Source organism: Lotus japonicus, chromosome 2 (assembly GCF_012489685.1).
Source record: "Lotus japonicus ecotype B-129 chromosome 2, LjGifu_v1.2".
NCBI lineage: Eukaryota > Viridiplantae > Streptophyta > Magnoliopsida > Fabales > Fabaceae > Lotus > Lotus japonicus.
Genome location: NC_080042.1, coordinates 52183155 through 52209753, shown reverse-complemented (window position 1 = coordinate 52209753; position 26599 = coordinate 52183155). Strand labels below are relative to the sequence as shown.

Genomic DNA, 26599 nt, shown 5'->3' with positions numbered 1-26599 from the left:
AGAGAAGAGATTAAATGGCTGAAGGCTAAAATTGCTTACAATTAGTTTAATCCTCACAACTACCTCGTCCTGTTTCAAGTAAGTGGGAACTTGATTATTTGTTGTATATGTACCCATCTTCTGATTTGAGAAGTTTTGTGGCTGCTACATTAGTAGTCAAATGTATAAGGCTGAAAGAAAGTAAAGTAGCAATAAACTAAAGAGAAGTACATCTGAATATTCTGCATATTATCTTCATTTTCCAGTACTTGCTATTTTATATAACATGTAAAGCACATAATGTTGCTATGGTTTTTGCCACAAACATGACACAGGTTTGTTAACAATATGAGTCAAAGATGTACTGTTTTTTTTCTTTTGTTCTCTTAAGCAAGATGTGTTTCTGATTGGTTATTCACTTATTCTTAAACTCAAATTAATTTGACTCATTTATCAAGTTATTACCCTTGAGTTGAGCAACAGAGTTTCATTCTAGTGTCTGACTTATTTATCAAGCTATTAAAATCTAATGTATCAGCTATTTTAATTTTGCAGGAATAATAGCTAGCTAGCTGCTGTAGCTTGCTGATTATGAAGGGACCGGGGAACAAAACAGGTATATAACAGTTTGAATAAAGTAAGTGCAGAACTCATTAATGTACCATCCTCAAACCTCAACTCTAGATGTCTCCTCTCATATTCCTTCATAGTCATCACTATAACACATACTCTGATATTTCTTGTGGTTTTAATTTAACTCTGAAATGTCCTTTACCCTTTGACAGTTACTGTGAATGAGGTTGAAGCTTTATTTGGCTTGTTTCTCACCCTTTGCAAGGTCTCAACAGCACTGGTAACACATACTCCTTTATACTTCAAGTTCATCAGATTGTTTCTCTTCTTTCATCAGAGGGTAATTCATCTTCACACTTATCTCCATGAGGTTTGATCCTTATATTTGATGAATGAAAAGAGATTTGCCTTGAATCCGAACTTGGAGAGAACTTACACACTAACTTATTATTTAATTTTTTTTAATCTTATTAGATATTGTAGCTTAAGTTGTAAAGCATTTAAATCCACTGTAAGATTTTAGTATACTTTCTATGCTAATGCTCTTTACTGGGTTATTCTGTTAGAGGATAATAGGATATTCACTTTCCCAAAACAACTATTAGTTTATGTTTGGAATAAAGTTCATTGATTTTTCTTTGATTTTTAGCCTAATATTATGCCGCAGGTAACAATTTCTAAGGATGACACTCTCATTCTTGATGGAGCAGATGACAAGAAAGTGATAGAGGAAAGATGCAAACAGGTTTGAGTGTCTGCTAGATTTGATTTTCCATGATTCATTTACTGTATCTCCATCTGATGGCTGGTCATGTTTAGTGATGCATCTAACTTTTTTGATGAATTTTCATACACTAAGTCTGCAATTGAAAATAGAACTTCTATGAAAAAGGATGTTACACCCAATGTTCTCTTCATTCATGGTTTTCTCTCCTTTGTTTTGGTCATGATAAAACTATTATCTGATTTTTTTAGAAGTGATTAGATTAGTAACATTGCAGTAGCATTTGGGAAAATTGTACTAAAGTTCGGTCACTTTTCAGGTTGTTGACTCATGCATGTGCCAAGAGAGGTTGGGTGAATGTCAATATTACAAATATTAAGTGAGTTATCTGATGCCCAGGTAGATTATGCTCAGGTTCCTTGGATGATAATGTCTTGAGGTATGCATCATTTGACACCGAAGTTGTATTGGTATGTAGCTAGACTCTTTTGGCATATCTGAATTATTAAACAAAAGCTAGTAAAATTTGAAATGATAGCTATCTGTATATGCTTTTGAAGTGGTTCTTTATCAAGAGATATAACATGTTGAATTTCTACTGGTTTGTCCACCCTCTAAATAATAACTTGATAAATGTATGATCAGTGAAAATAATTTTCAATGTGTTGTTTTCACTGGACTGAAGTTTTAATGTAAATTTGATTATGCATTAGTTTAGTGCTTGTGTGTATTAGTTCAATGTGTCCAAGTGTATTTGTTTACAACCTTTTTATTTCAAAGCCACTTGGATTGTGCTAGTGCCTTAGTGATGAAGAATTGACTTGCAAAAGGTCTATGGTAAATAGTGTTTTTGGCAGCTAAGAAGTCAATTTCTGGCGGTCTATAACCCACACAAAGTGTTTTATAAAGGGTAATTGTAAAATTTGAAAATATATTTTAGCGGCAATAAAACGTAATTATTTTCCCCGGCCATTCAACAAGCCTTTACCGGTGGCCGGAATAAGCGCCGGCAAACATTTTACCGACCCTCGATACGCCAGCCGAAACCCATGTGCCGGTCAAAGTCATAGCGGCCATTTTTATTGCCGCTAAAAGCGATAAAAATTGCCGCTAAAAACGCCTTTTGTGGTAGTGATACATAATTGAAGAACATAAAAACATTAAACCAGACGATAAGCTTTTAACCCAAGTTCTTAAGGGACTCATAGCAACGAATAAAGAGACACTGCTAGGACATAAATAAACACACAGAAAGAAAAACTTAGAGAAAAGAAGAAGAGATGAGATCTAAAAAGCAGTAGAGATATCCTTGTCATTGCTTATCCTGAGAACTACAATTTTCTTCATCAGCTCTTCCATAGACTGCATTCTAGAGTCAAAAGAGTCTTTGAAGACATTGAGATCCTGAGCCAAAAAATCCAGCGAGACTTTAGTTGATGCAACCGGGAGGTTGTCCTTGATGATTTTCTTTCACCTGGACCTGGAGGTTGTAGCTTCCTGACTTGAAGGAGTTGGGTCTGACATATTCAGAGATGATCGAGCTTTCTTGATATCAGAAGTAACATTAGCGGCTTCTGATGTCCTTTTCCTCTCTCCAGAGGTTGCTGATTGAAGGATGGAATCTAACGATTCTGCATTTGACTTTGTTGAACCGGAGAAGGTTGTGTCTTCAGAGTCTGAGTCCTTTCCTGTTGCTTCTACTGGATCAAAACCAATTTCCATCTTAAGAGCATTTGGAACATCTTCATCGTCAAAGCTGAATCTAATTCTTTTGAGGTCACTACATAGAATGGGGCGAGGCCAGATAAAATCATTTTCGAGAAGAAGTCCTCCCCTGACCATACAAGAGATTTGATTCTTTTGGCCAATCATTTTGGAGATGAGCGAACCAAAAGGCAGACTTCCGTTAGGATCCTAAATCCAATTCAAGAGATGTTTCCATGCCAAGCGAATAGGGTTAACCTTAACCCTTTTCAGAATCTTGTAGATGGCAAAGCTAGTGAGATCATCTATGGGATCATTCAAGGAGTCTTTTGGGAGAAGGGTTTTTGCAGAGAATGAAGTGAATGAATCTGCAGCTTTCTATCAGGTTTGAGGGTTCCCTTTTGTATGACTCAGAGATATTTAACCAGATGCAATCGTGATCTGGACACTTTTCACGCCAATCATCCCGATAATTGTCCCCTTGAGAGACCCTAACATTCATGGCTATAGCGGCATCAACGACTCCAAAATTGGTGATTGTGTTGACCACCCGAGTTCTTATATATCGACTCTTGACGATTCCGCAGTCGAAGAACTCTTTGACGAGAGGAACACATGTTGGATACCTTCCCAAGGAGTAAGCGTTTTCCCAATCCTGAAAGAGGACTTCTTCCAGTCCAGGAAGATTTCTCAAGTTTGAGAGAAGATCCATGTCCACATAGAGTGAGGTGCGGACGACTTTGTTCCCTAACAGAGGGTGGAGAGGAAAACCAATTTCTGAGGCTTGTGAATTTCTAATTCTTTCAGCCATTTGAATGCGCTTTTGCAAGATGGATTAGACATCTGCATCAAGGCTTGAGGAGTTGATTCCCATTCTTGAGATGGAGTTTTCTTTTTGGAGAGTGAAGGAGGGTGACAAATTGAGAGAGTTTCTTGAGAGATTCTCTGAAGAAGATGGAAGTGAGAGGTTCTGTTTAATGAGAGAACAAGGTTGAATTTATAAAGGTGAGAGAGAGAGAAGGTGAAAGGATTTGAATCTGATCAAGATAAAAGTGGAGGAAGAGATTGGATGGTTATGGAGAACCGGAAATTTTAATGGAGTTCCTTCTTGAGCCGATAACTTATGTGGAAAAATGCTCCTTTTTAAAGATCACACAATCGTGCTAACTGCTCCTTTTTAAAGATCACACAGTCGTGCTTGTCCTATATCACTAATCAATCAATAATCAATAATAATAATAAAAAAAACCAACACTCATATGAAGCAGACTAGCAGTTATCTTCTCTTCTTAAAAAGAAAAACTACTAACCACCTTAAATAACTACCCCACACCACTTATCTCTTCTTTTAAAATTGTTTACCCGATAGCTACTCCATTAGTTTCTAATTTCTCGCAAACCCTCTCAAATGGATTTTCATTTTGTTCAACCACAGTTCTTATTCCTTCCTTAGAGATTCAATTGAATTTCTTACTAAAAACCTTCACTTTTAATTTTTGTTTGTTACACTAATATTCTTTAACAAAAAGATTCCCTTTTGTTTTTTCCTTTAATCAGATGTGAGCACTTGCATGGCAAATTCTTCATAGCAATTGGACATGGGTAGTGAATCACATTGAAAGTGAATCACGAGTGGGTAATTTCACAAGAACTACTTTGTCTTCATCGATCTCTAAAATTAATCAAGGTATTTCTTTTTCCTCTACCCAATTCTTCTTCTGCATTAAATCCCACTCATCACTCACAGGTCCAATTAAGTGAAGAAATGTAGACTTTATATTTCTAACATGAGTTTTTTTTATACATGTTCCTTTGCTTATCTACAGGGTGATTTTCTTTTGTATTAATGATTGTTGTTGTGCATAGATAATAAAAAATGCAAAAGAATCATCATCCTAAACATTATTCAACAGGTTCTCCATAACCACCCAATCTCTTCCTCCACTTTTATCTTGATCAGATTCAAATCCTTTCACCTTCTCTCTCTCACCTTTATAAATTCAACCCTGTTCTCTCATTAAACAGAACCTCTCACTTCCATCTTCTTCAGAGAATCTCTCAAGAAACTCTCTCAATCTGTCACCCTCCTTCACTCTCCAAAAAGAAAACATCATCTCAAGAATGGGAATCAACTCCTCAAGCCTTGATGCAGATGTCCAATCCATCTTGCAAAAGCGCATTCAAATGGCTGAAAGAATTAGAAATTCACAAGCCTCAGAAATTGGTTTTCCTCTCCACCCTCTGTTAGGGAACAAAGTCGTCCGCACCTCACTCTATGTGGACATGGATCTTCTCTCAAACTTGAGAAATCTTCCTGGACTGGAAGAAGTCCTCTTTCAGGATTGGGAAAACGCTTACTCCTTGGGAAGGTATCCAACCTGTGTTCCTCTCGTCAAAGAGTTCTTCGACTGCGGAATCGTCAAGAGTCGATATATAAGAACTCGGGTGGTCAACACAATCACCAATTTTGGAGTCGTTGATGCCGCTATAGCCATGAATGTTAGGGTCTCTCAAGGGGACAATTATCGGGATGATTGGCGTGAAAAGTGTCCAGATCACGATTGCATCTGGTTAAATATCTCTGAGTCATACAAAAGGGAACCCTCAAACCTGATAGAAAGCTGCAGATTCATTCACTTCATTCTCTGCAAAACCCTTCTCACAAAAGACTCCTTGAATGATCCCATAGATGATCTCACTAGCTTTGCCATCTACAAGATTCTGAAAAGGGTTAAGGTTAACCCTATTCGCTTGGCATGGAAACATCTCTTGAATTGGATTTAGGATCCTAACGGAAGTCTGCCTTTTGGTTCGCTCATCTCCAAAATGATTGACCAAAAGAATCAAATCTCCTGTATGGTCAGGGGAGGACTTCTTCTGGAAAATGATTTTCTCTGGCCTCGCCCCATTCTATTTAGTGACCTCAAAAGAATTAGATTCAGCTTTGACGATGAAAATGTTCCAAATGCTCTTAAGATGGAAATTGGTTTTGATCTAGTAGAAGCAACAGGAAAGGACTCAGTCTCTGAAGACACAACCTTCTCCGGTTCAACAAAGTCAAATGCAGAATCGTTAGATTCCATCCTTCAATCAGCAACCTCTGGAGAGAGGAAAAGGACATCAGAAGCCGCTAATGTTACTTCTGATATCAAGAAAGCTCGATCATCTCTGAATATGTCAGACCCAACTCCTTCAAGTCAGGAAGCTACAACCTCCAGGTCTAGGTGAAAGAAAATCATCAAGGACAACCTCCCGGTTGCATCAGCTAAAGTCTCGCTGGATTTTTTGGCTCAGGATCTCAATGTCTTCAAAGACTCTTTTGACTCTAGAATGCAGTCTATGGAAGAGCTGATGAAGAAAATTGTAGTTCTCAGGATAAGCGATGACAAAGATATCTCTACTGCTTTTTAGATCTCATCTCTTTTTCTTTTCTCTAAGTTTTTCTTTCCGTGTGTTTATTTATGTCCTAGCAGTGTCTCTTTATTCGTTGCTATGAGTCCCTTAAGAACTTGGGTTAAAAGCTTATCGTCTGGTTTAATGTTTTTATGTTCTTCAGTTATGTATCACTACCACAAAAGGCGTTTTTAGCGGCAATTTTTATCGCTTTTAGCGGCAATAAAAATGGCCGCTATGACTTTTACCGGCACATGGGTTTCGGCTGGCGTATCGAGGGTCGGTAAAATGTTTGCCGGCGCTTATTCCGGCCACCGGTAAAGGCTTGTTGAATGGTCGGGGAAAATAATTACGTTTTAGCGGCAATTTATTAAATTGCCGCTAAAATATATTTTCAAATTTTACAATTACCCTTTATAAAACACTTTGTGTGGGTTATAGACCGCCAGAAATTGACTTCGTAGCTGCCAAAAACACTATTTACCATAGACCTTTTGCAAGTCAATTCTTCATCACTTAGTAAGTATTATTTTCTTATCGAATTTAATTTTTAATATTTGTGAAATACAAAACTATTTTTTTTAAAGTGAAATACAAAACTCAAGTAAATTTTAAGTTTATGAATGTTGTTATTTAATGTAGAGAGTTGAATATTTTTCAACAATATAAATTTTTTCAATTTTAATTTTATTATTGTTTAATATATTTATTACAGATTTTTTGTTTTGTTTGGATGCTTTTAATACAATGCAACACTCAAGTTTTGCTTATGTATTTAATGCTAAAACTCAAGTGTGCTTTTTATATATATATATATATATATATATATATATATATATATAACAACATTCATAAACTTAAAATTGACTTGAGTTTTTCATTTGACAAATATTAAAAATTAAAATTAATAATAATATAATTTATATAACAACATTCTTGTATTGATTTAACCCCTATTTTTCATGAGAGGGTCTCATGTACATTTATCTTTTAATCATAATATAATTTTTTTGTATAAATAATTAATATTACTCCAATTTAACTATTACCATTGAAATCATTTTAACAATTAATTTTTTATTTATTTAGTAATATGAAAAATAATTAATTTAATTGGAAATATTTAAATTTCGTAAGAAATGTTAAGTAATAATTGTTTAAAGTCATAAAATAAGTTTTAATATCATTTTTTATATTTTTTACCTGGAAAATCATTTACTCTGACATGTTAGGACCAAGAAGTGATAACTTAAATAGCCTTTTGATAAAATAAAATAGCATTTTGATAAAAAAAAAACAGCCTAAAATATTATCTTATGAATTTAATTTTTTTCAACTAATTTAGTTTGCGAATGTTTTCTCTCGGTCAATAGCCATGAATGATACTAATCCTTGCTGAATAGACCAGACCTCTCACAACAAACATTTATTCAACTTTGACCATTATTTTTTTTCTCTATTATGCTTCCTCGAGTAATTTTTACTAATATATCATAGATAGAAAACATATTTAATTTTTTTTAATAATGCACATATATGTTATAGTTAATATTAAATACCTTTTAGCGGCATTTGTTTTTCAATTTTAAAATTTTATCCATATTATTTATTATTAAATCATTTTTATTTTTAATATTTTTCAAATACAAAACTAATTAAAGATAATTTCATGTTTTTTTAAGTTGTTGATTGTTGTTATTTAATGTAAGTAGTTGAATATTTTTTGACAATACAATTTTTTTTTAGTTTTTAATTATTTTTTCATATATTATTACAAAGAAAATTTATTATTTCTTAATGTATTTTAATAAAAAGGTATGTGAGTTTTATGATTTAAAGTGTTTAATGTAAAACTCAAGTCTCCTTTACATATAAATATAATTTTTTTTATTTTAAAACTATTTTATTGAAATTATTTATTAGTAAGTATTATTTTCTTATCGAATTTAATTTTTAATATTTGTGAAATACAAAACTATTTTTTTTTAAAGTGAAATACAAAACTCAAGTAAATTTTAAGTTTATGAATGTTGTTATTTAATTTAGAGAGTTGAATATTTTTTAACAATATAAATTTTTTCAATTTTAATTTTATTATTGTTTAATTTATTTATTACAAATTTTTTGTTTTGTTTGGATGCTTTTAATACAATGCAACACTCAAGTTTTGCTTATGTATTTAATGCTAAATCTCAAGTGTGCTTTATATATAACAACATTCATAAACTTAAAATTGACTTGAGTTTTTCATTTGACAAATATTAAAAATTAAAATTAATAATAAATAATTTATATAAAATAATTTTAAATCTATCTATCTTCTATATGTCTATCTATCTATCTATCTATCTATCTATATTTATCTTCTAAATCGATCTATTTTCAATTGTTGACAATACAATTTTTTTTCTTCAGTTTTTAATTATTTTTTCATATATTATTACAAAGAAAATTTATTATTTCTTAATGTATTTTAATAAAAAGGTATGTGAGTTTTATGATTTAAAGTGTTTAATGTAAAACTCAAGTCTCCTTTACATATAAATATAATTTTTTTTAATTTTAAAACTATTTTATTGAAATTATTTATTAGTAAGTATTATTTTCTTATTATTTTCTTATCGAATTTAATTTTTAATAGAGAAAAAGTTTGATGCACCGACGGTGTAAAGTTTTTTTACACCGTCAACCAATCAGATTTCAAGGATGTGAGAAAATCTCTCTTTTCATTTAATTTCTTTAATTGACATGTCACATCCTTGAAATCTGATTGGTTGACGGTGTAAAAAAACTTTACACCGTCGGTGCATCAAAATTAAACTCTTTTTAATATTTGTGATATACAAAACTATTTTTTTAAAAGTGAAATACAAAACTCAAGTAAATTTTAAGTTTATGAATGTTGTTATTTAATGTAAGTAGTTGAATATTTATTAACAATATAAATTTTTTTCAATTTTAATTTTATTATTGTTTAATATATTTATTACAAATTTTTTGTTTTGTTTGGATGCTTTTAATACAATGCAACACTCAAGTTTTGCTTATGTATTTAATGCTAAAACTCAAGTGTGCGAGATATATATATATATATATATATATATATATATATATATATATATATATATATAACAACATTCATAGAACAAGAGCTAGAGAGAGAGAGAGTGAGAGAGAGTAAAAAGAATATGAGAGAGAGAGCTAGAGAGAGAGGGAGAGTGAGAGAGAGGAGTGGAGGAGGGAAGATGAATGGACTCATGTACAAGGAAGGAGAAGAAGGAGCTGGCTATCTTCTTTACCCATTTTCCGGAGAACTTTGATGAAATAAGTATGTGGGGTGTTTTTGCAAGGTGGGGAAAGGTGGTGGATATTTTTATTCCTAAAAAAAGGAACAAGGAGGGTCGACGCTTTGGCTTCGTTAGGATGGTTGGGGTTGAGGACCCCCCACGGCTGGCCCGACGTATAGATCAGATGTTTATTGGCGATATGAAGTTGTACGTAAACGTGCCAAGATTTGAGCAAGAACAGAGGTTTGTGAATAGGAATATGAGAGGAGCGGACCTAAATGTTTCAGTGAATGCTGAGAAATCAAAAACTGGAAAAGTAGCTCCAAGGGATAAAACTGTTCGACATGAGGTTGACAGTTTGTCAATGAGACAAGGAAGGCTCTCAACTCGTGTACGAACAAATGATGGCGAAACTTATAAACAGAAGCTGCTCTCGGGCCACGTAAAACAGAATGAGTATGTTGACAATGAAATAATGTTGGAAGGTTCGATTGAAGGGTGGATGGAGAGAAGCCTTGTAGGAAAGCTTAGATCACCGGACCTCTTAGAAGGAGCCCAGGATACTCTTGTTATGGCTGGTTTACATGCGGTTCGGGTGAGACACTTGGGAGGTCTTTCGGTGTTACTCACAGGAGAAGTTGGTGTTGACATTGGCAACGTCCTCACCCAGTCTGGCGATGGCTGGAAGGAAATTTTTGAGGAGGTTCTTCCCTGGTCCCCATCATTCTACCCAGACTTTAGAATTCCCTGGATTAGATGTGAGGGATTACCACTGCAGTTTTGGAATTCAAATTGCTTTGAGAAACTGGTTTCACCCACAGGCTCTCTCTTGGCGGTGGATGATGATAACATTATCCTTTTCCAGGCTTAGTTATGCTAGACTGAGAATAAAAACCTCTGCGCTGGACCCTATCGTAATCAACACCAAAATAAGAGTAGAGGGTAAACTGTTTGAGGTACGCTTAACTGAAGAATTGGGACAATGCGATGTTAAACTCCATCAACAGGAGGTGGCTGATGATGAAGAAGATTCAGATTGGTCGCAATTCGAAGCAAAAGTGATACAATCGGACCTGGGCGAGTCTGACGGTAATGACCTGGATGTTTCCGGCGAGGATGATGAAAGGTTAGCAGCGTTGTCGGTTCTCCGTCCTTCCATAAATGCAGTGTTGGGAAATAATGAAAAAGATGGTTTCGAGGCAACGGAATTGAAGGCTAATGATGAGGAGGAGAATTTTCCCAAGAAAGTGGAAAGACCGAGTGGTTGTCTTTCCAAATCATCTGATTCAAATTCAGAATATGTTGAGAGTCAAACTCATGTAAGTGACTCAGCTTGTCTTGGGCCTGTGTGCGAAGCCCACATGCAGTCTGTTGCAGCCCAGGATAATGACTTACCCTCAAAGAACTCTGACTTGAATCCTGACCCGCTTTCTTTGGACCGACCCAACTCTGGGATGGAGCGGGTCAACTTTAGTTTTGGATCTTTCCCAAACGCTGATGAAGAGAGGTGCCTATCCCAAACCCCAAGGGCTACCCTCCCTTACGAGATCAATACTTCTCTCGTTGAAGCTTCCTCAAGCTCTGTACAGAAAACACAATTTAATGATGCAGGCTTGGCGGTGGTCAATCGTTTGCCCCTGCACCCATCCATCCCTTTGCAAGCCCGAGTTGGAGATGCTTCCCACAGTGATAATCCGTCCAGTCTTGGCTCAAGCTTTAGTTGGCCCCGACACCGAAGGCAGGTATGTCGTAGTTCAATTTCTGAATGCTCCTCTATCTCGGACTCAAGATTTGAGGCTTACAACAGAAGATTTTGGTTGAGGAACACTGAGGAGGAAGCTAGAAATATTTGGGATTTTGGAAAATTTTTGGGAGTTTCTTTCAGCGGAAAGGATAAGGAGATGATAAATCGCTTGGTGGCGATGCAGAAGAGGGATTCAAATGTCACCAGTGGACAAGCAAACATAGAGGTGAACAGGGAGGAAGGAGAAGCCCAGGATAGTTCTCAATGATTATTCTCAGTTTCAATTCGAGGGGGTTGGGGAGCTTCCTCAAACAGAAGGCCATTCAGGGCCTTATTTCTCAACACAAGGCCGATTTCGTGTGTATACAGGAAACTAAACTTTAGGTAGTTGATGTTCATTGCTGTAGAACTATTTGGGGAGATGTAGATTTTGACTGGCGTTTCGCCCCATCAGAAAATAGAGGAGGGGGATTGTTGTGTATTTGGAGAAAAGGTCTGCTGCAGGTAGAAAGGTCCATAATTGAGTCAAATTTTATTTGTATTGTTGGTTCTTTTGGTGTGGATGCTGCAGATTGTGCTGTGTTGAACGTCTATGCGCCCTGTGATAGAGTTGGTAAGAGACAATTATGGAGCAGATTAGTAGAACTGAAGATCAACATCCATTATGACCTATGGTGTGTCGCGGGGGACTTCAATGTTGTTCGGTCTTCGTTAGAAAGAAGAGGAGTTGGTGCTAACTCTCAACAACATAGGTCTGAATCTGTGGAGTTCAATGATTTTATTGATGAGATGGAACTACTTGACATTCCTCTGTTGGGTAGAAAATTTACTTGGGTGCGTCCTAATGGTTTGCAAATGAGTAGATTGGACAGATTTCTTATCTCTCCGGGTTGGTTAAACAGGTGGCCGGATTATGTCCAAGAGGTGCTGCAAAGAGACATATCAGATCATTGTCCGCTTCTTTTAAAGAGGGTAAATCAAAATTGGGGTCCGAAACCCTTCCGCGTTCTTAACTGCTGGTTTGATGACCCAAGGTTTCAAGCTTTTGTTGGTGATTCTTGGAGAGAGATACAGGTTGAAGGAAGAGGTATTATAGCTTTAAAAGAAAAATTAAAAACTTTGAAACTGAAGCTTAAACAGTGGAATCTTGAAGTCTTTGGTAATCTGCATAGGAGGAAAAAGGAGATAGTGGACCAGTTAAATGATATTGAGAAAAAGGCTGAGGAAAGTGACTTACAGGAAGTTGAACTTAGATAGCGTCAGGAATTGGGGGCAGAATTTTGGCAGTGCTCAAAGAGAATTGATTCACTTGCTTATCAAAAATCTAGAATCAATTGGATTCGGGAAGGGGATCAAAATTCACGTTATTTTCATGCAATTGTGAATTTTTTTTAATTTTAAAACTATTTTATTGAAATTATTTGTTAGTAAGTATTATTTTCTTATCGAATTTAATTTTTAATAGAGAAAAAGTTTGATGCACCGACGGTGTAAAGTTTTTTTACACCGTCAACCAATCAGATTTCAAGGATGTGAGAAAATCTCTCTTTTCATTTAATTTCTTTAATTGACATGTCACATCCTTGAAATCTGATTGGTTGACGGTGTAAAAAAACTTTACACCGTCGGTGCATCAAAATTAAACTCTTTTTAATATTTGTGATATACAAAACTATTTTTTTAAAAGTGAAATACAAAACTCAAGTAAATTTTAAGTTTATGAATGTTGTTATTTAATGTAAGTAGTTGAATATTTATTAACAATATAAATTTTTTTCAATTTTAATTTTATTATTGTTTAATATATTTATTACAAATTTTTTGTTTTGTTTGGATGCTTTTAATACAATGCAACACTCAAGTTTTGCTTATGTATTTAATGCTAAAACTCAAGTGTGCGAGATATATATATATATATATATATATATATATATATATATAACAACATTCATAGAACAAGAGCTAGAGAGAGAGAGAGTGAGAGAGAGTAAAAAGAATATGAGAGAGAGAGCTAGAGAGAGAGGGAGAGTGAGAGAGAGGAGTGGAGGAGGGAAGATGAATGGACTCATGTACAAGGAAGGAGAAGAAGGAGCTGGCTATCTTCTTTACCCATTTTCCGGAGAACTTTGATGAAATAAGTATGTGGGGTGTTTTTGCAAGGTGGGGAAAGGTGGTGGATATTTTTATTCCTAAAAAAAGGAACAAGGAGGGTCGACGCTTTGGCTTCGTTAGGATGGTTGGGGTTGAGGACCCCCCACGGCTGGCCCGACGTATAGATCAGATGTTTATTGGCGATATGAAGTTGTACGTAAACGTGCCAAGATTTGAGCAAGAACAGAGGTTTGTGAATAGGAATATGAGAGGAGCGGACCTAAATGTTTCAGTGAATGCTGAGAAATCAAAAACTGGAAAAGTAGCTCCAAGGGATAAAACTGTTCGACATGAGGTTGACAGTTTGTCAATGAGACAAGGAAGGCTCTCAACTCGTGTACGAACAAATGATGGCGAAACTTATAAACAGAAGCTGCTCTCGGGCCACGTAAAACAGAATGAGTATGTTGACAATGAAATAATGTTGGAAGGTTCGATTGAAGGGTGGATGGAGAGAAGCCTTGTAGGAAAGCTTAGATCACCGAACCTCTTAGAAGGAGCCCAGGATACTCTTGTTATGGCTGGTTTACATGCGGTTCGGGTGAGACACTTGGGAGGTCTTTCGGTGTTACTCACAGGAGAAGTTGGTGTTGACATTGGCAACGTCCTCACCCAGTCTGGCGATGGCTGGAAGGAAATTTTTGTGGAGGTTCTTCCCTGGTCCCCATCATTCTACCCAGACTTTAGAATTCCCTGGATTAGATGTGAGGGATTACCACTGCAGTTTTGGAATTCAAATTGCTTTGAGAAACCGGTTTCACCCACAGGCTCTCTCTTGGCGGTGGATGATGATAACATTATCTTTTTCCAGGCTTAGTTATGCTAGACTGAGAATAAAAACCTTTGCGCTGGACCCTATCGTAATCAACACCAAAATAAGAGTAGAGGGTAAACTGTTTGAGGTACGCTTAACTGAAGAATTGGGACAATGCGATGTTAAACTCCATCAACAGGAGGTGGCTGATGATGAAGAAGATTCAGATTGGTCGCAATTCGAAGCAAAAGTGATACAATCGGACCTGGGCGAGTCTGACGGTAATGACCTGGATGTTTCCGGCGAGGATGATGAAAGGTTATCAGCGTTGTCGGTTCTTCGTCCTTCCATAAATGCAGTGTTGGGAAATAATGAAAAAGATGGTTTCGAGGCAACGGAATTGAAGGCTAATGATGAGGAGGAGAATTTTCCCAAGAAAGTGGAAAGACCGAGTGGTTGTCTTTCCAAATCATCTGATTCTAATTCAGAATATGTTGAGAGTCAAACTCATGTAAGTGACTCAGCTTGTCTTGGGCCTGTGTGCGAAGCCCACATGCAGTCTGTTGCAGCCCAGGATAATGACTTACCCTCAAAGAACTCTGACTTGAATCCTGACCCGCTTTCTTTGGACCGACCCAACTCTGGGATGGAGCGGGTCAACTTTAGTTTTGGATCTTTCCCAAACGCTGATGAAGAGAGGTGCCTATCCCAAACCCCAAGGGCTACCCTCCCTTACGAGATCAATACTTCTCTCGTTGAAGCTTCCTCAAGCTCTGTACAGAAAACACAATTTAATGATGCAGGCTTGGCGGTGGTCAATCGTTTGCCCCTGCACCCATCCATCCCTTTGCAAGCCCGAGTTGGAGATGCTTCCCACAGTGATAATCCGTCCAGTCTTGGCTCAAGCTTTAGTTGGCCCCGACACCGAAGGCAGGTATGTCGTAGTTCAATTTCTGAATGCTCCTCTATCTCGGACTCAAGATTTGAGGTTTACAACAGAAGATTTTGGTTGAGGAACACTGAGGAGGAAGCTAGAAATATTTGGGATTTTGGAAAATTTTTGGGAGTTTCTTTCAGCGGAAAGGATAAGGAGATGATAAATCGCTTGGTGGCGATGCAGAAGAGGGATTCAAATGTCACCAGTGGACAAGCAAACATAGAGGTGAACAGGGAGGAAGGAGAAGCCCAGGATAGTTCCCAAGGTTTCAAGCTTTTGTTGGTGATTCTTGGAGAGAGATACAGGTTGAAGGAAGAGGTATTATAGCTTTGAAAGAAAAATTAAAAACTTTGAAACTGAAGCTTAAACAGTGGAATCTTGAAGTCTTTGGTAATCTGCATAGGAGGAAAAAGGAGATAGTGGACCAGTTAAATGATATTGAGAAAAAGGCTGGGGAAAGTGACTTACAGGAAGTTGAACTCAGACAGTGTCAGGAATTGGGGGCAGAATTTTAGCAGTGCTCAAAGAGAATTGATTCACTTGCTTATCAAAAATCTAGAATCAATTGGATTCGGGAAGGGGATCAAAATTCACGTTATTTTCATGCAATTGTGAATTTTAGAAGAAAGGTAAATGCTTTACCTGGGCTATGGGTGGAAGATGTGTGGGTCGACGACCCAAGTGTTGTAAAATTTCAGGCTAAGGAATTCTTTGCTTGCAAGTTCAAATCAATGGAAAGATGGCGTCCAAAACTGGATGGAGTCCCATTCCGTTCTTTGTCTGTTTCGTCTTCAAAATTACTAGAGGAAAATATCTCTGCTGCTGAATTGAAGGAGGCAGTTTGGAGTTGTGCCGGGGACAAGAGTCCGGGTCCTGATGGTATAAATTTCAGATTTATTAAGTCCTTTTGGGAGATTTTACAGGATGATTTTTTTAAGATGGCAGTGGACTTTCAAGACTCTGGGGTGTGGCCACGAGGCTCAAATGCTTCCTTTATTACACTGATTCCAAAAATTGCTTCCCCCCATGGCCTGCATGATTTTCGTCCTATCTCACTTATTAACTGCATGTATAAAATTGTCTCTAAACTGCTGGCTAATAGAATCCGGAACGTGATTTCCTCTGTGATTGATGATTGTCAATCCGCTTTCATTGGAGGGAGAAATTTGCTAGATGGTGTACTGATAACAAACGAGGCAATTCATGACGCTAAGAGACGGAAGAAGCCAACCTTTGTCATGAAAATTGATTATGAAAAGGCCTACGATTCTGTTGAATGGGACTTTTTGTTCTATATGCTGAGGAGGTTGAATTTTGGTGAAAAATGGATTAGGTGGATTTCTGGATGCTTGAAATCTGCATCAGTGTCCGTCTTAGTAAACGGTAGCCCGTCTGAAGAGTTTGGTATGGAAAGGGGCCTCCGGCAGGGAGACCCCTTAGCTCCGTTTTTGTTCCTAATTGTTGCAGAAGGATTGAGTGGCCTCTTACGTCAAGCGGTGTCAAAAGATAAATATTCCCCTCATATGATTGGTGGTGATGAATCTGTTGGTATTTCCCTCCTCCAGTTTGCAAATGATACTATTTTTATGGGTCAAGCAACTATGCAGAATATCTTTGCTGTGAAAAGTATCTTGAGGTGTTTCGAACTAGTGTCTGGCTTGAAGGTAAATTTCCACAAGAGTAAGATTGCGGGTGTCTGTGTCGAGCAGAATTGGTTAGTAAGTGCTGCTTCACTACTACAGTGTCAACAAATGAGTATCCCTTTTGTTTATCTTGGTTTGCCAGTGGGAGGAAACCCAAGGAGACTTTCTTTTTGGGATCCAGTTATTAATAAATTGCACAGTAGGCTGTCAAAGTGGAAATAGTGACATCTCTCTTTTGGGGGACAACTGTGTCTGATAAAAACAGTTTTGTCTTCAATCCCTTTATATTATTTATCCTTCTATAGAATGCCAGCGGGTATTTTGTCCAAATGTAATAGTATACTGAAAAGGTTCTTGTGGGGGGGGGGGGAGAAGTGATGAAGGTAGTAAAATTTCCTGGGTGAAATGGGAAAATGTCTGTAAACCAGTGAGAGAAGGCGGATTGGGGGTGAGGGATTGGAGGAAGTTTAATGTGGCGCTTATTGGGAAGTGAAAATGGCGCATGCTGAAGGAAAAGGAGACTCTATGGTGTCGGGTATTGGCTGCTAAGTATGGTGGGGTTGTTAAAAAGAATGATTCCACTTGGTGGAAAGATTTAGCCTCCTTGTGTGATGAAGGGAACTGGTTCAACAATTCTGTTTATCGACGTGTTGGGGATGGTAGGGAGGTAAAGTTTTGGCATGATGATTGGTGTGGTGTGGGGCCGCTGAAATTATTGTTTCCTCGTCTTTTTATCCTTTCCCTCCAGCAATCCTTTCCTGTCCATGAGTTAGGAGCCTGGGAAGGTACAGTTTGGCGTTGCCAGTTCTCTTGGAAGTGTGCCTTGCTGGATAGAGAGGTCCGGGCAGTAGAAGAGTTACAAGGTTCTTTCAGAGGCTTCTCCCCGAAAGAAGGCCATCAGGATTCCTGGGTGTGGATAAAGGATATGTGACACCCGGGGCTGACGAGGGCGGGGAGTGATCGCCGGTGCAGTGAGGCACGGACAAGGAGCGGCTCTTGGCAGGCTTCTAGGCGGAGGGGCACATGAATGAACCGATCTCACACCCGAACAAGAGGTATTCCGAGACTGTATAGGGATGGACTATACAGTTGAGGAGGGCATAAAAGACTTGATTGGTACTACTCATGACAACAAGTTGCAACTTCTTTTCGGGAGCCCAACTCATAAGAACTCCATGGTTAAGTGTGCTTGCCTTGGAGCAATATCGTGATGGGTGACCTCCTGGGAAGTTTTCCCGGGAAGCGCGCGAGTGAGGACAAAGTGCGCTGAAAAGACTCGTGTTGTTACCGTGAGGCCAGTCGTCAAGTCAAGATGTTACAAGTGGTATCAGAGCCGACCTCTCCCAGTACGGTGTGGTTCGGGGACGAACCAAGCGGAAGTTGGTGGGCCTGTGACACCCGGGGCTGACGAGGGCGGGGAGTGATCGCCGGTGCAGTGAGGCACGGACAAGGAGCGGCTCTTGGCAGGCTTCTAGGCGGAGGGGCACATGAATGAACCGATCTCACACCCGAACAAGAGGTATTCCGAGACTGTATAGGGATGGACTATACAGTTGAGGAGGGCATAAAAGACTTGATTGGTACTACTCATGACAACAAGTTGCAACTTCTTTTCGGGAGCCCAACTCATAAGAACTCCATGGTTAAGTGTGCTTGCCTTGGAGCAATATCGTGATGGGTGACCTCCTGGGAAGTTTTCCCGGGAAGCGCGCGAGTGAGGACAAAGTGCGCTGAAAAGACTCGTGTTGTTACCGTGAGGCCAGTCGTCAAGTCAGGATGTTACAGGATAGCTCTGGCTGTTACACTGTTAAGTCTGCCTATGAAGAATTATATGGACTGGGCCAGGAAGTTGAAGGAGATTTTCAGGAAATTATGGAAATCGTTAGCCCCCTCAAATTCGATAGCTTTGGCTTGGAGGGTGCTCCTGAACAGAGTTCAAACAAAAGATACCTTGGCTAGAAGAAGCGTAATTCCTCCAAACACAAACTTGAACTGTGTTTTCTGTTCCAGTGATTTGGAATCCTGCTGTCACCTGTTTTTTGTTTGCGCTGATAGCTGGATGATTTGGTCGAAAATCCTGAACTGGCTTGGGGTTTGCTCAGTGCTTCACATGGAGGCTATCCCTCACTTTCTACAATTTAGTGAGCTTTTTGCAGGTGGTCCTAAAGCTAAGAGAGCGGTGTCTATGATATGGGTGGCGATAATTCATGCTATCTGGTTTTTCCGTAACTCTATTATCTTCTAGAATGCTGTTTTTGAAGGGGATAGGATTGTTGAGTACTTGAGTTTGTGCAATTTAAGTCATGGATCTGGCTGAAGGCAAGAGAAAGAAATTTCCATGTTTCTCACTATGAGTGGGTGGCTAATCCTTTGTACTGTGTTCGTCTACTTGGCTGATTTAATGGGGGATTTGGTTCTGTGGCTTTATGGAGTGTTTTCTGCGTGGAGATCCCTCTCTGATTTGTGATATTTGGTTCTGTTATTTTGCTCTATCTTGTCTCATATTTTGAAATATGTATCAGCACTTTGCTTTTGATTGGAATTAGTATGCAGGATGCTGCTTTTCTTGTGTTGGTCAAGGGTGGCTTGTGGCTTCTAATTTAGTCTATCATGAAGGGTAATTGGAAGTCAGCTTGGTGGAATGTGGAAGTCTTCTCTCTAGGATTAGTTATTGTTAGCTCTGCTGGTTGCTGCACGGTCTAAATATCTTGGGACAGTACTGTGGATTGCTGCTACTTTGTGATATATGTATTATCTATGTCTACTTTTGTAAAGTCCTCATTGTTGTGGACTATCTCTTGATTACTGACATCATGTACTCTTTTCCCTTCACCAGGTTTTTCCAAGGGGGTTTTCCCTGGTAAGGTTTTAATGAGGCATGATTTTTTTAATCTGTCCTCAAGGAGGTGGTGGGTGGTGGGTTCTTTCACTAGTAGGAGGATTCTTTGGACTTCTTTCATGTATTTTTTGTCTTTTAGCTTTTTCTTTTCTTTTCATTCCCCTTGTATTGGGTTGAAGTACCCCTTGTACTTCATATTCAATATATTCTTATGGCTTATAAAAAAAAAATATATAACAGCATTCATAAACTTAAAATTGACTTGAGTTTTTCATTTGACAAATATTAAAAATTAAAATTAATAATAAATAATTTATATGAAATAATTTTAAATCTATCTATCTTCTAAATCGATCTATTTTCAAGTGTTGTTATTTAATATATGTAGTTGAATAGTTTATTATATAAATTTTTTTCAATTTTTAATATATTTAATATATTTTTATTTTTTAATGTATTTAATATAAATGTATGAGAGCTTTATGGTTTAATGCATTTAATACATGCAAAACCTCAAGTCTCCTTTACATATATATATATATAGAATAGAATAGATATCTTCTAAATCTATCTATTTTCAAGTGTTGTTATTTAATATATGTAGTTGAATAGTTTTTTATTATATAATTTTTTTTTTCAATTTTTAATATATTTAATATTTTTTTATTTTTTAATATATTTAATATAAATGTATGAGAGCTTTATGGTTTAATGCATTTAATACATGCAAAACCTCAAGTCTCCTTTACATATATATATATAGATAGGCTAGAAGTGTGGTATTGTGGTCATTTATTAACATAAAAGGAATTTATTAATACAAATGAAAAAGTGGATAAGAAGTACTCATTAGCAAAAGAACATAAAACAAGCAAGAAAGTAAAATTGTAAACCAATGGAGCAAACCTTCATAATCCCACAACATATAAATCAATAGAACATTGCTTCCAAGTGTTGATTTTCACATTATACCATAGAACCACATGGTAAGGATAATCACTATTAGAAAAATGTTTTATCAATTAATAAAAGTAAGTCTTCCAAGCTATCCCATAAGAATTCAAAATTCGTATGCATGTTAACATCTTTACTACCGCCATCTGATATCTAATTTGAAATAGAAGCACAACTTTTATTTGGAAGACTAGCACAAATTGTTGACTAAAGCTCCTCAGAAGTTATTAGAAATTGGGAGGCCTATACTCAACCACAAAAGCTAGCTCAACAGTTGAGGTTTGCACTACTCTTGTAAAGGCTATCTATACTTTATCTCTAGCCAATGTGAGACTTCGAACAGAAGTTGTGTCAGAAGATTCCCTACCAACGTCGTCAACTCTATCAGGAAACAACATCTTCAATCTAAACTCTTTTTGTCGGCGTACAATGAGATCTACAAACCCAACATTTAGACATAGAATTCTTGAAGAATTGTTGCATGACTTGACAATAACTAAGGGATTGCCAATCACTTTGAATGCCTCGATAAAGACTTTCAAACCCAGGTGTTTCCTTCATTTCTTAAGAACATCACAAATTTAAATGGAAATTGAGAATAGATATGCCTAATTCCAAATATATTGCGAATTGGCTCTATATACGTCCCAGAGCTGATGTGAAGCAAACACATTGAGACAAATAATCTGCAGATAAATGATGGTAAGTAATTCGTCACATCTAAGTTTTACTTCCTGATCTAATTTATGGTAGTATATGGATTATAAATTAAGCATGAAAGGATGCTCGCAATGAACTCATGGAAGTGTGTGTGTGGATTCTAGCATCACACTTAACTGATTTATTACTTATTTGATGTCACAGTTATTAATAAAATATTCAAACTATCATATGTTTATCTTTCAATATAAATATGTTATGGTACCTTACGTGGGACCTAATCAAGGAAATCACAGTTGTTGATCAAAAGATGGAAAACCCACCTAGAGAGCGAGTAAACATGAATGATTGCAGAGTTGTGTTCAGTTGTATTATGACTTATTAATCCAGATGGAGAGGACATCACAACGAACTTGAAAAAAACCTAAGAAAAGAAATTCTAATTTCAAGACCCAATTTTGATATGTGGCCTGTCATAAGTTAAATTTTAAGCTTTAGACTGCCTTGTTAGACGGTTTGGCCTAACCTACCGACGTGTTTACAAGTTTGTTTAGCAAAAAATGTGATCTTAAAGAAGTTAGTAGGCCAATGAACCAGTAAGATGCAGACTAATAGGCTAGGGAGCTAACAAACATTTCTACATATCATTATATTTCTATTTATTTATATTATTAATAAAAATATTATCATGTGAACAACGCGAAGACCGAACAAGTCATTGATAGTCTGATCCTGACTATTTTAGTTAATCATTTTTTAAAAGGATAATTGTTATATCAATTTCTTTATATCCATTTTATCAAGTATTCCAATCATATACCGACACATGTGCAATTTTTCAAAATTCAAAAATAATTTTTTAATAAATACCATTTATTTTTAGAAATAAAATTCACTTCACAACAATATTTGAATAAAGTACTTGATAGAAGAAAAAAAAAACACATGAAACCTGACCCAGGTTTCTTCCTTTTTAAAAAGCTTAAAGATTGTGTGTATCATATGAGATGATTGATATTCAAGATTGGCCAACAAATTAGACCGTATAGACTCTTAGTCTAGATTTTACCATATGAGATGATTCATATTCAAGGTTGGCCAATGTCATTCGTGTAATCTCATTTAAATTGCACAAAACATATGAAATAACACGAACTTTTTGTTTAAAAAAAACACGAACTTAACTTATCTTCCAAACTCAGAAAAGACTAAAGAGTTTCATATCCATGAGGCTGTTTATTCCTAATAAGGGAGATGAATGTGGAAGAAAATAGGGATTCGAATTTTTTAGGTTTTTTTTTCTTACAAATGAGTTATCCTATTATCTAAAATTATAGGTTTATTCTTGCAATTAAATTATTCAATTAAATAAATATTACGAAAATGTAAAATAAAAAAGTATAATTAAGTGATGTGGTTCATACAATAACATAACACATGTTATAACATGATTGGTACACTTTAGTAATGAGTGACTTTTCCTAATTTTTCTCATGTGTTATTTAAACAACTCCTTATTAATATTTAATATTATCATTATCATCATTATTGTTAAAACAGACAACATTACAAATTTGTTGGGTAACCGTTTATTCTAATTTCAAAATCTTTCATGCTGTACAAGACACGTACGCAAACCAGGAAACACGTGTCAAGTAACAAAGACGTGTTAGTCATGACACACGTGTCACCAGCTTTGAAATGCCACAACCATGCAAAGGTGGCAATGTCCTTATCTATAAACCGTTCCAAGGCTTCTGAACTTTCCATATGTAGTTACTTTCCTCAACGAGCATAAGCAATTGAGAATTTACTTTTCCATTTCAATCAATCATGGACACCAAAGCAGTGCAGAGTCATGGCCATAACTACGATCAACATCATCAACCTCATAATGTTGGCTTACAACAAGGTATCAATCTGAATTCATCTGAACTTTGACTTGTTTTTTCACTAATGGGGATGCATTTTTATGTTTCTTTGTTTCAAATATGAATTGTAGGGGGGCATGGTATGGAAGAGCACAACCATGACCATGAGAAGAAGTCAGTTCTAAAGAAAGTCAAAGCAAAGGCTAAGAAAATTAAGGACACAATCACGAAGCATGGCCATCATGACCATGACCAGGAACATGGTCCTGAGTATCACCGTGAAGGTCACCATATCCCTGATGAACATGACTTGGATCAGGAAGATGATGAGGATGAGGAAATGGTGCAAGACCCAGAAATCCATGGAGCACCAAGTATGTTTTTTTTTTTAATACACAAGTCATTACTTATTCAATTCCATTCTTGATCTGGTGAAATTGAACCTATCTTATGTTTTCTAGAAATTTTCTGCAAGATAAATTGGAACCTTTTGAATAAAATTAAAGGAATCAAGAAATCATGTTGATCTCACTTAAGTGTAACAATATGCTTGGTTTTGTTCTGTGCAGTTTATGATAGTACTGCTGTTACAAGTGCCGCCAATAGGCCAGGGCAAGTTAAAACTTCAGAGAGGCCTAGAGTTAATTTTGGAGGTGCAAATGTTGTGGGGGAAAAACCTCATCATGAGCCAAGAGTTGTAGTTGTTTCCCCTTCCACTGAAATTAATCAAAGCAGATCCACTGGTCCAGCCAGAACATTTGTTGAGGCAGGGAGAGTAGAACAACCTAATGTCAATTTGGTGAGACCAATGGACTTGGAGGCAGATCCTCATGCCCCAGGAAATAGACATCCAGCATATGCTTCAGCCAATTATCAAACCAAAGTCACTGATCCAACTGGAGCAGGTGAGGACAAAGATTGAATAAAATTGCATAACTCAGTTTTTAATGATTAATATGCAAATTCACTGATCCAATTATAGTGTTCTATGTTCTGACTTCTATTTTATCATATCTTATCTTATGGCTAATTGCGAACAGGTGGTGCAGAGATCAACATTAACCCAGTTCAGAAATCCTTGGAAAGGATGACTATTCACAATGAGCCAAAACCTATCCCAGAACCAAAAATCCTTCCAACTATTGCTGAAACTCAGTCCCCTGCTGTTGGTGGCAACAAGCAATTTGTGCCAGGGTTATCTACTCCAACAAAAACTCATTACCCATCTGCTGAAACCCATGGCCAAAACTTACCAGAACTATCTGGTGAAATTAAAACTCACTACCCTAGAAGCCATGATCAAGTTATGCCAAATCCTATCTCACAACCAAAAATCCTTCCAACTCAGCATCCTTCTACTGGTGGGAGCCACCAGCAATTTATGCCAGAGGTATCTTCTATAACGAAAACTCATTACCCATCTGCTGAAAGTCATGGCCATATCTTACCTGGATTATCTAGTGAAATTACTAATCACTACCCTAAAAACCATGATGAAGTTATGCCAGATCTTACTCCTTCAATCAATACTCATGAACCTTACCCTTCTGCTATAAGACATGCCCAGAACCTAACAGGAGTGTCTAGTGCAACAAAAACTCATTACCCTTCTACTGGAAGCCATGATCAGTTTTCACCTGAGTTACCAATATCAAGTGAACCTAAACCTCAATACCCTTCTGCTAGAACTCATGACCAGTTCAATCCACAACATTCTAGTGCCACAGAAACTCATTACCCTTATGCTGGAAGCCATGGTCAGTTTGACTTACCAACTGAACATAAACCCCAACACCCTTCTTCTAGAATTAATGATCAATTCATGCCGTCACAACATGCTAGTGCAACATATACTCATTACCCTTCTGCTGGAAGCCATGGCCAATTTGCACCAGAGTTTTCTACTCAAATGAAAACAGGACAAACCGTGAACAACCCTACCCTCCCCAAAGTTGAAGAGCAACCTCAACCAATGGAGCAGCAATCAAACCAAACCAGTTACACAGACAAAATCTCCTCCGCAACCTCTGCCGTCACTAACACAGCAATAGGTGCCAAAAATGCCGTAGCTAACACAGCAATAGGTGCCAAAAATGCTGTCACTGGCACAGCTATAGGTGCTAAAAACGCCGTCGCAGCGACACTCGGGTACGGCGAAAAGGGTGGTGACAACACAGAGCAGAACGAATCGAGCCAGGGCAGTTACACAGAGAAAATCTCATCAGCAACATCAGCAATAGCCGACAAAGCCATCGGTGCTAAGAACACAGTAGCCTCCAAGCTAGGATTTGGCGAGAGCAGTGAAAGTGGCGAAAACGCTCTGAGAACACAGGAAGAAGAGAAAAACGAGGGGTTTTCTTCTACCACAGCGACAGGGTCTGCTGCTGAATATGGAAAGAGAATTGCTGAGTCTTTGACAGAGAAACTGGCTCCAGTTTATGGAAAGGTAACTGGAAGTGGAGTGAAGTCTGAGGTTTCTGAAAGTGGGGTTGTGGAACAGGATAAAGGGGTTTCTGTGAAGGACTATTTAGCTGAGAAGGTGAGGCCTGGAGAAGATGACAGGGCTCTGTCTGAGGTGATTTCAGAGACATTGCACATGAAGGGTGATGAAGAGGGTGGAGTTGTGGTGGAAGAGGAGAGGGATGTGAGAAGGGTGGTTTCTGATGCTGTGCATAAGAGAGGAGATGAGAGTGAGGGGAGAAGAAGAGTGCCATTGGGGAAGGTGACAGAGTCTGAAGAGGTGAAGAGAAGGTTGGGTGGTGAGGATAGGGAGACTGAGAGAAGGTATGAAGAGAGCTATGTGAATAGCCCTGGAGAGGGTGTGGTTGATAAGGTTAAGGGGATGGTTGGATCATGGTTTACAAAACCTGTGGATAATCAATCATCATCACAAGGTAATGTATACTATATAGTCTCTATTCATTCCAGTTTTTTGGTTCTTGCTTTTACTCCAAAGTCCAAAATGAAACCTGGATGGTTTCTCTGAATTATGAAACCAATCAGAGATTGGAGTCGCATTTGTTTTTGCATATAATTATGTGTGTATTGTGATTTTGATTTTGGTTTCTTTGGCAGGAGATGAAGTTCTGTCTAGGAAATCTGGAGCAGAAGACAAACAGTTTAACCAAGCTACAGGTGAAAGAAGATTCCAGGGGTCGTCTAATTGAAGAATTGCTTTCAGAGAATCATTATAGTACTTGTGTATTTCCTTTCTTTTTTTTCTTTTTTTTTTCAAGTGGTGTTTGTGTTATTGTGTAGATGTTGTGATTTATGTAATGAATGATATTGCCAAGTGCATGTTCAGACTTCAGTGTAGCCTTTTAGAATTTGTCACTTTGAATATAATGATAGTAAGATATTTGGATTTTAACCCATTGGCTTGACGA

At 37.3% G+C, this 26599-nt stretch overlaps 1 protein-coding gene across 4 annotated transcripts; it reads left to right on the top strand.

Moving 5' to 3' along the window:
• Window positions 1–26599, top strand: LOC130738278 (low-temperature-induced 65 kDa protein-like). 4 transcript variants are annotated; one of them, XM_057590232.1, is made up of 11 exons: window positions 1–78; window positions 535–595; window positions 765–832; window positions 1220–1297; window positions 1596–1715; window positions 4538–4667; window positions 22967–23254; window positions 23345–23587; window positions 23783–24118; window positions 24254–26107; window positions 26289–26599. In XM_057590232.1, the coding sequence occupies exons 7-11, from the start codon at window positions 23176–23178 to the stop codon at window positions 26378–26380; spliced, it is 2604 nt and encodes an 867-aa protein (XP_057446215.1). In that variant the 5' UTR covers window positions 1–78; window positions 535–595; window positions 765–832; window positions 1220–1297; window positions 1596–1715; window positions 4538–4667; window positions 22967–23175; the 3' UTR covers window positions 26381–26599. The 4 variants fall into 4 exon arrangements, with proteins under 4 accessions (XP_057446215.1, XP_057446212.1, XP_057446216.1 ...); XM_057590229.1 differs by having other exon boundaries at window positions 765–892; XM_057590233.1 differs by having other exon boundaries at window positions 535–616.

What these genes read in the sequence shown, in the direction of transcription:
- LOC130738278 (XM_057590232.1), top strand. Translation starts at nt 23,176, where the DNA reads ATGGACACCAAAGCAGTGCAGAGTCATGGCCATAACTACGATCAACAT. An exon ending in AGAAATCCATGGAGCACCAA is followed by an intron (nt 23,588 to 23,782) that starts GTATGTTTTTTT and finishes TGTTCTGTGCAG; the next exon opens with TTTATGATAGTACTGCTGTT. An exon ending in CACTGATCCAACTGGAGCAG is followed by an intron (nt 24,119 to 24,253) that starts GTGAGGACAAAG and finishes AATTGCGAACAG; the next exon opens with GTGGTGCAGAGATCAACATT.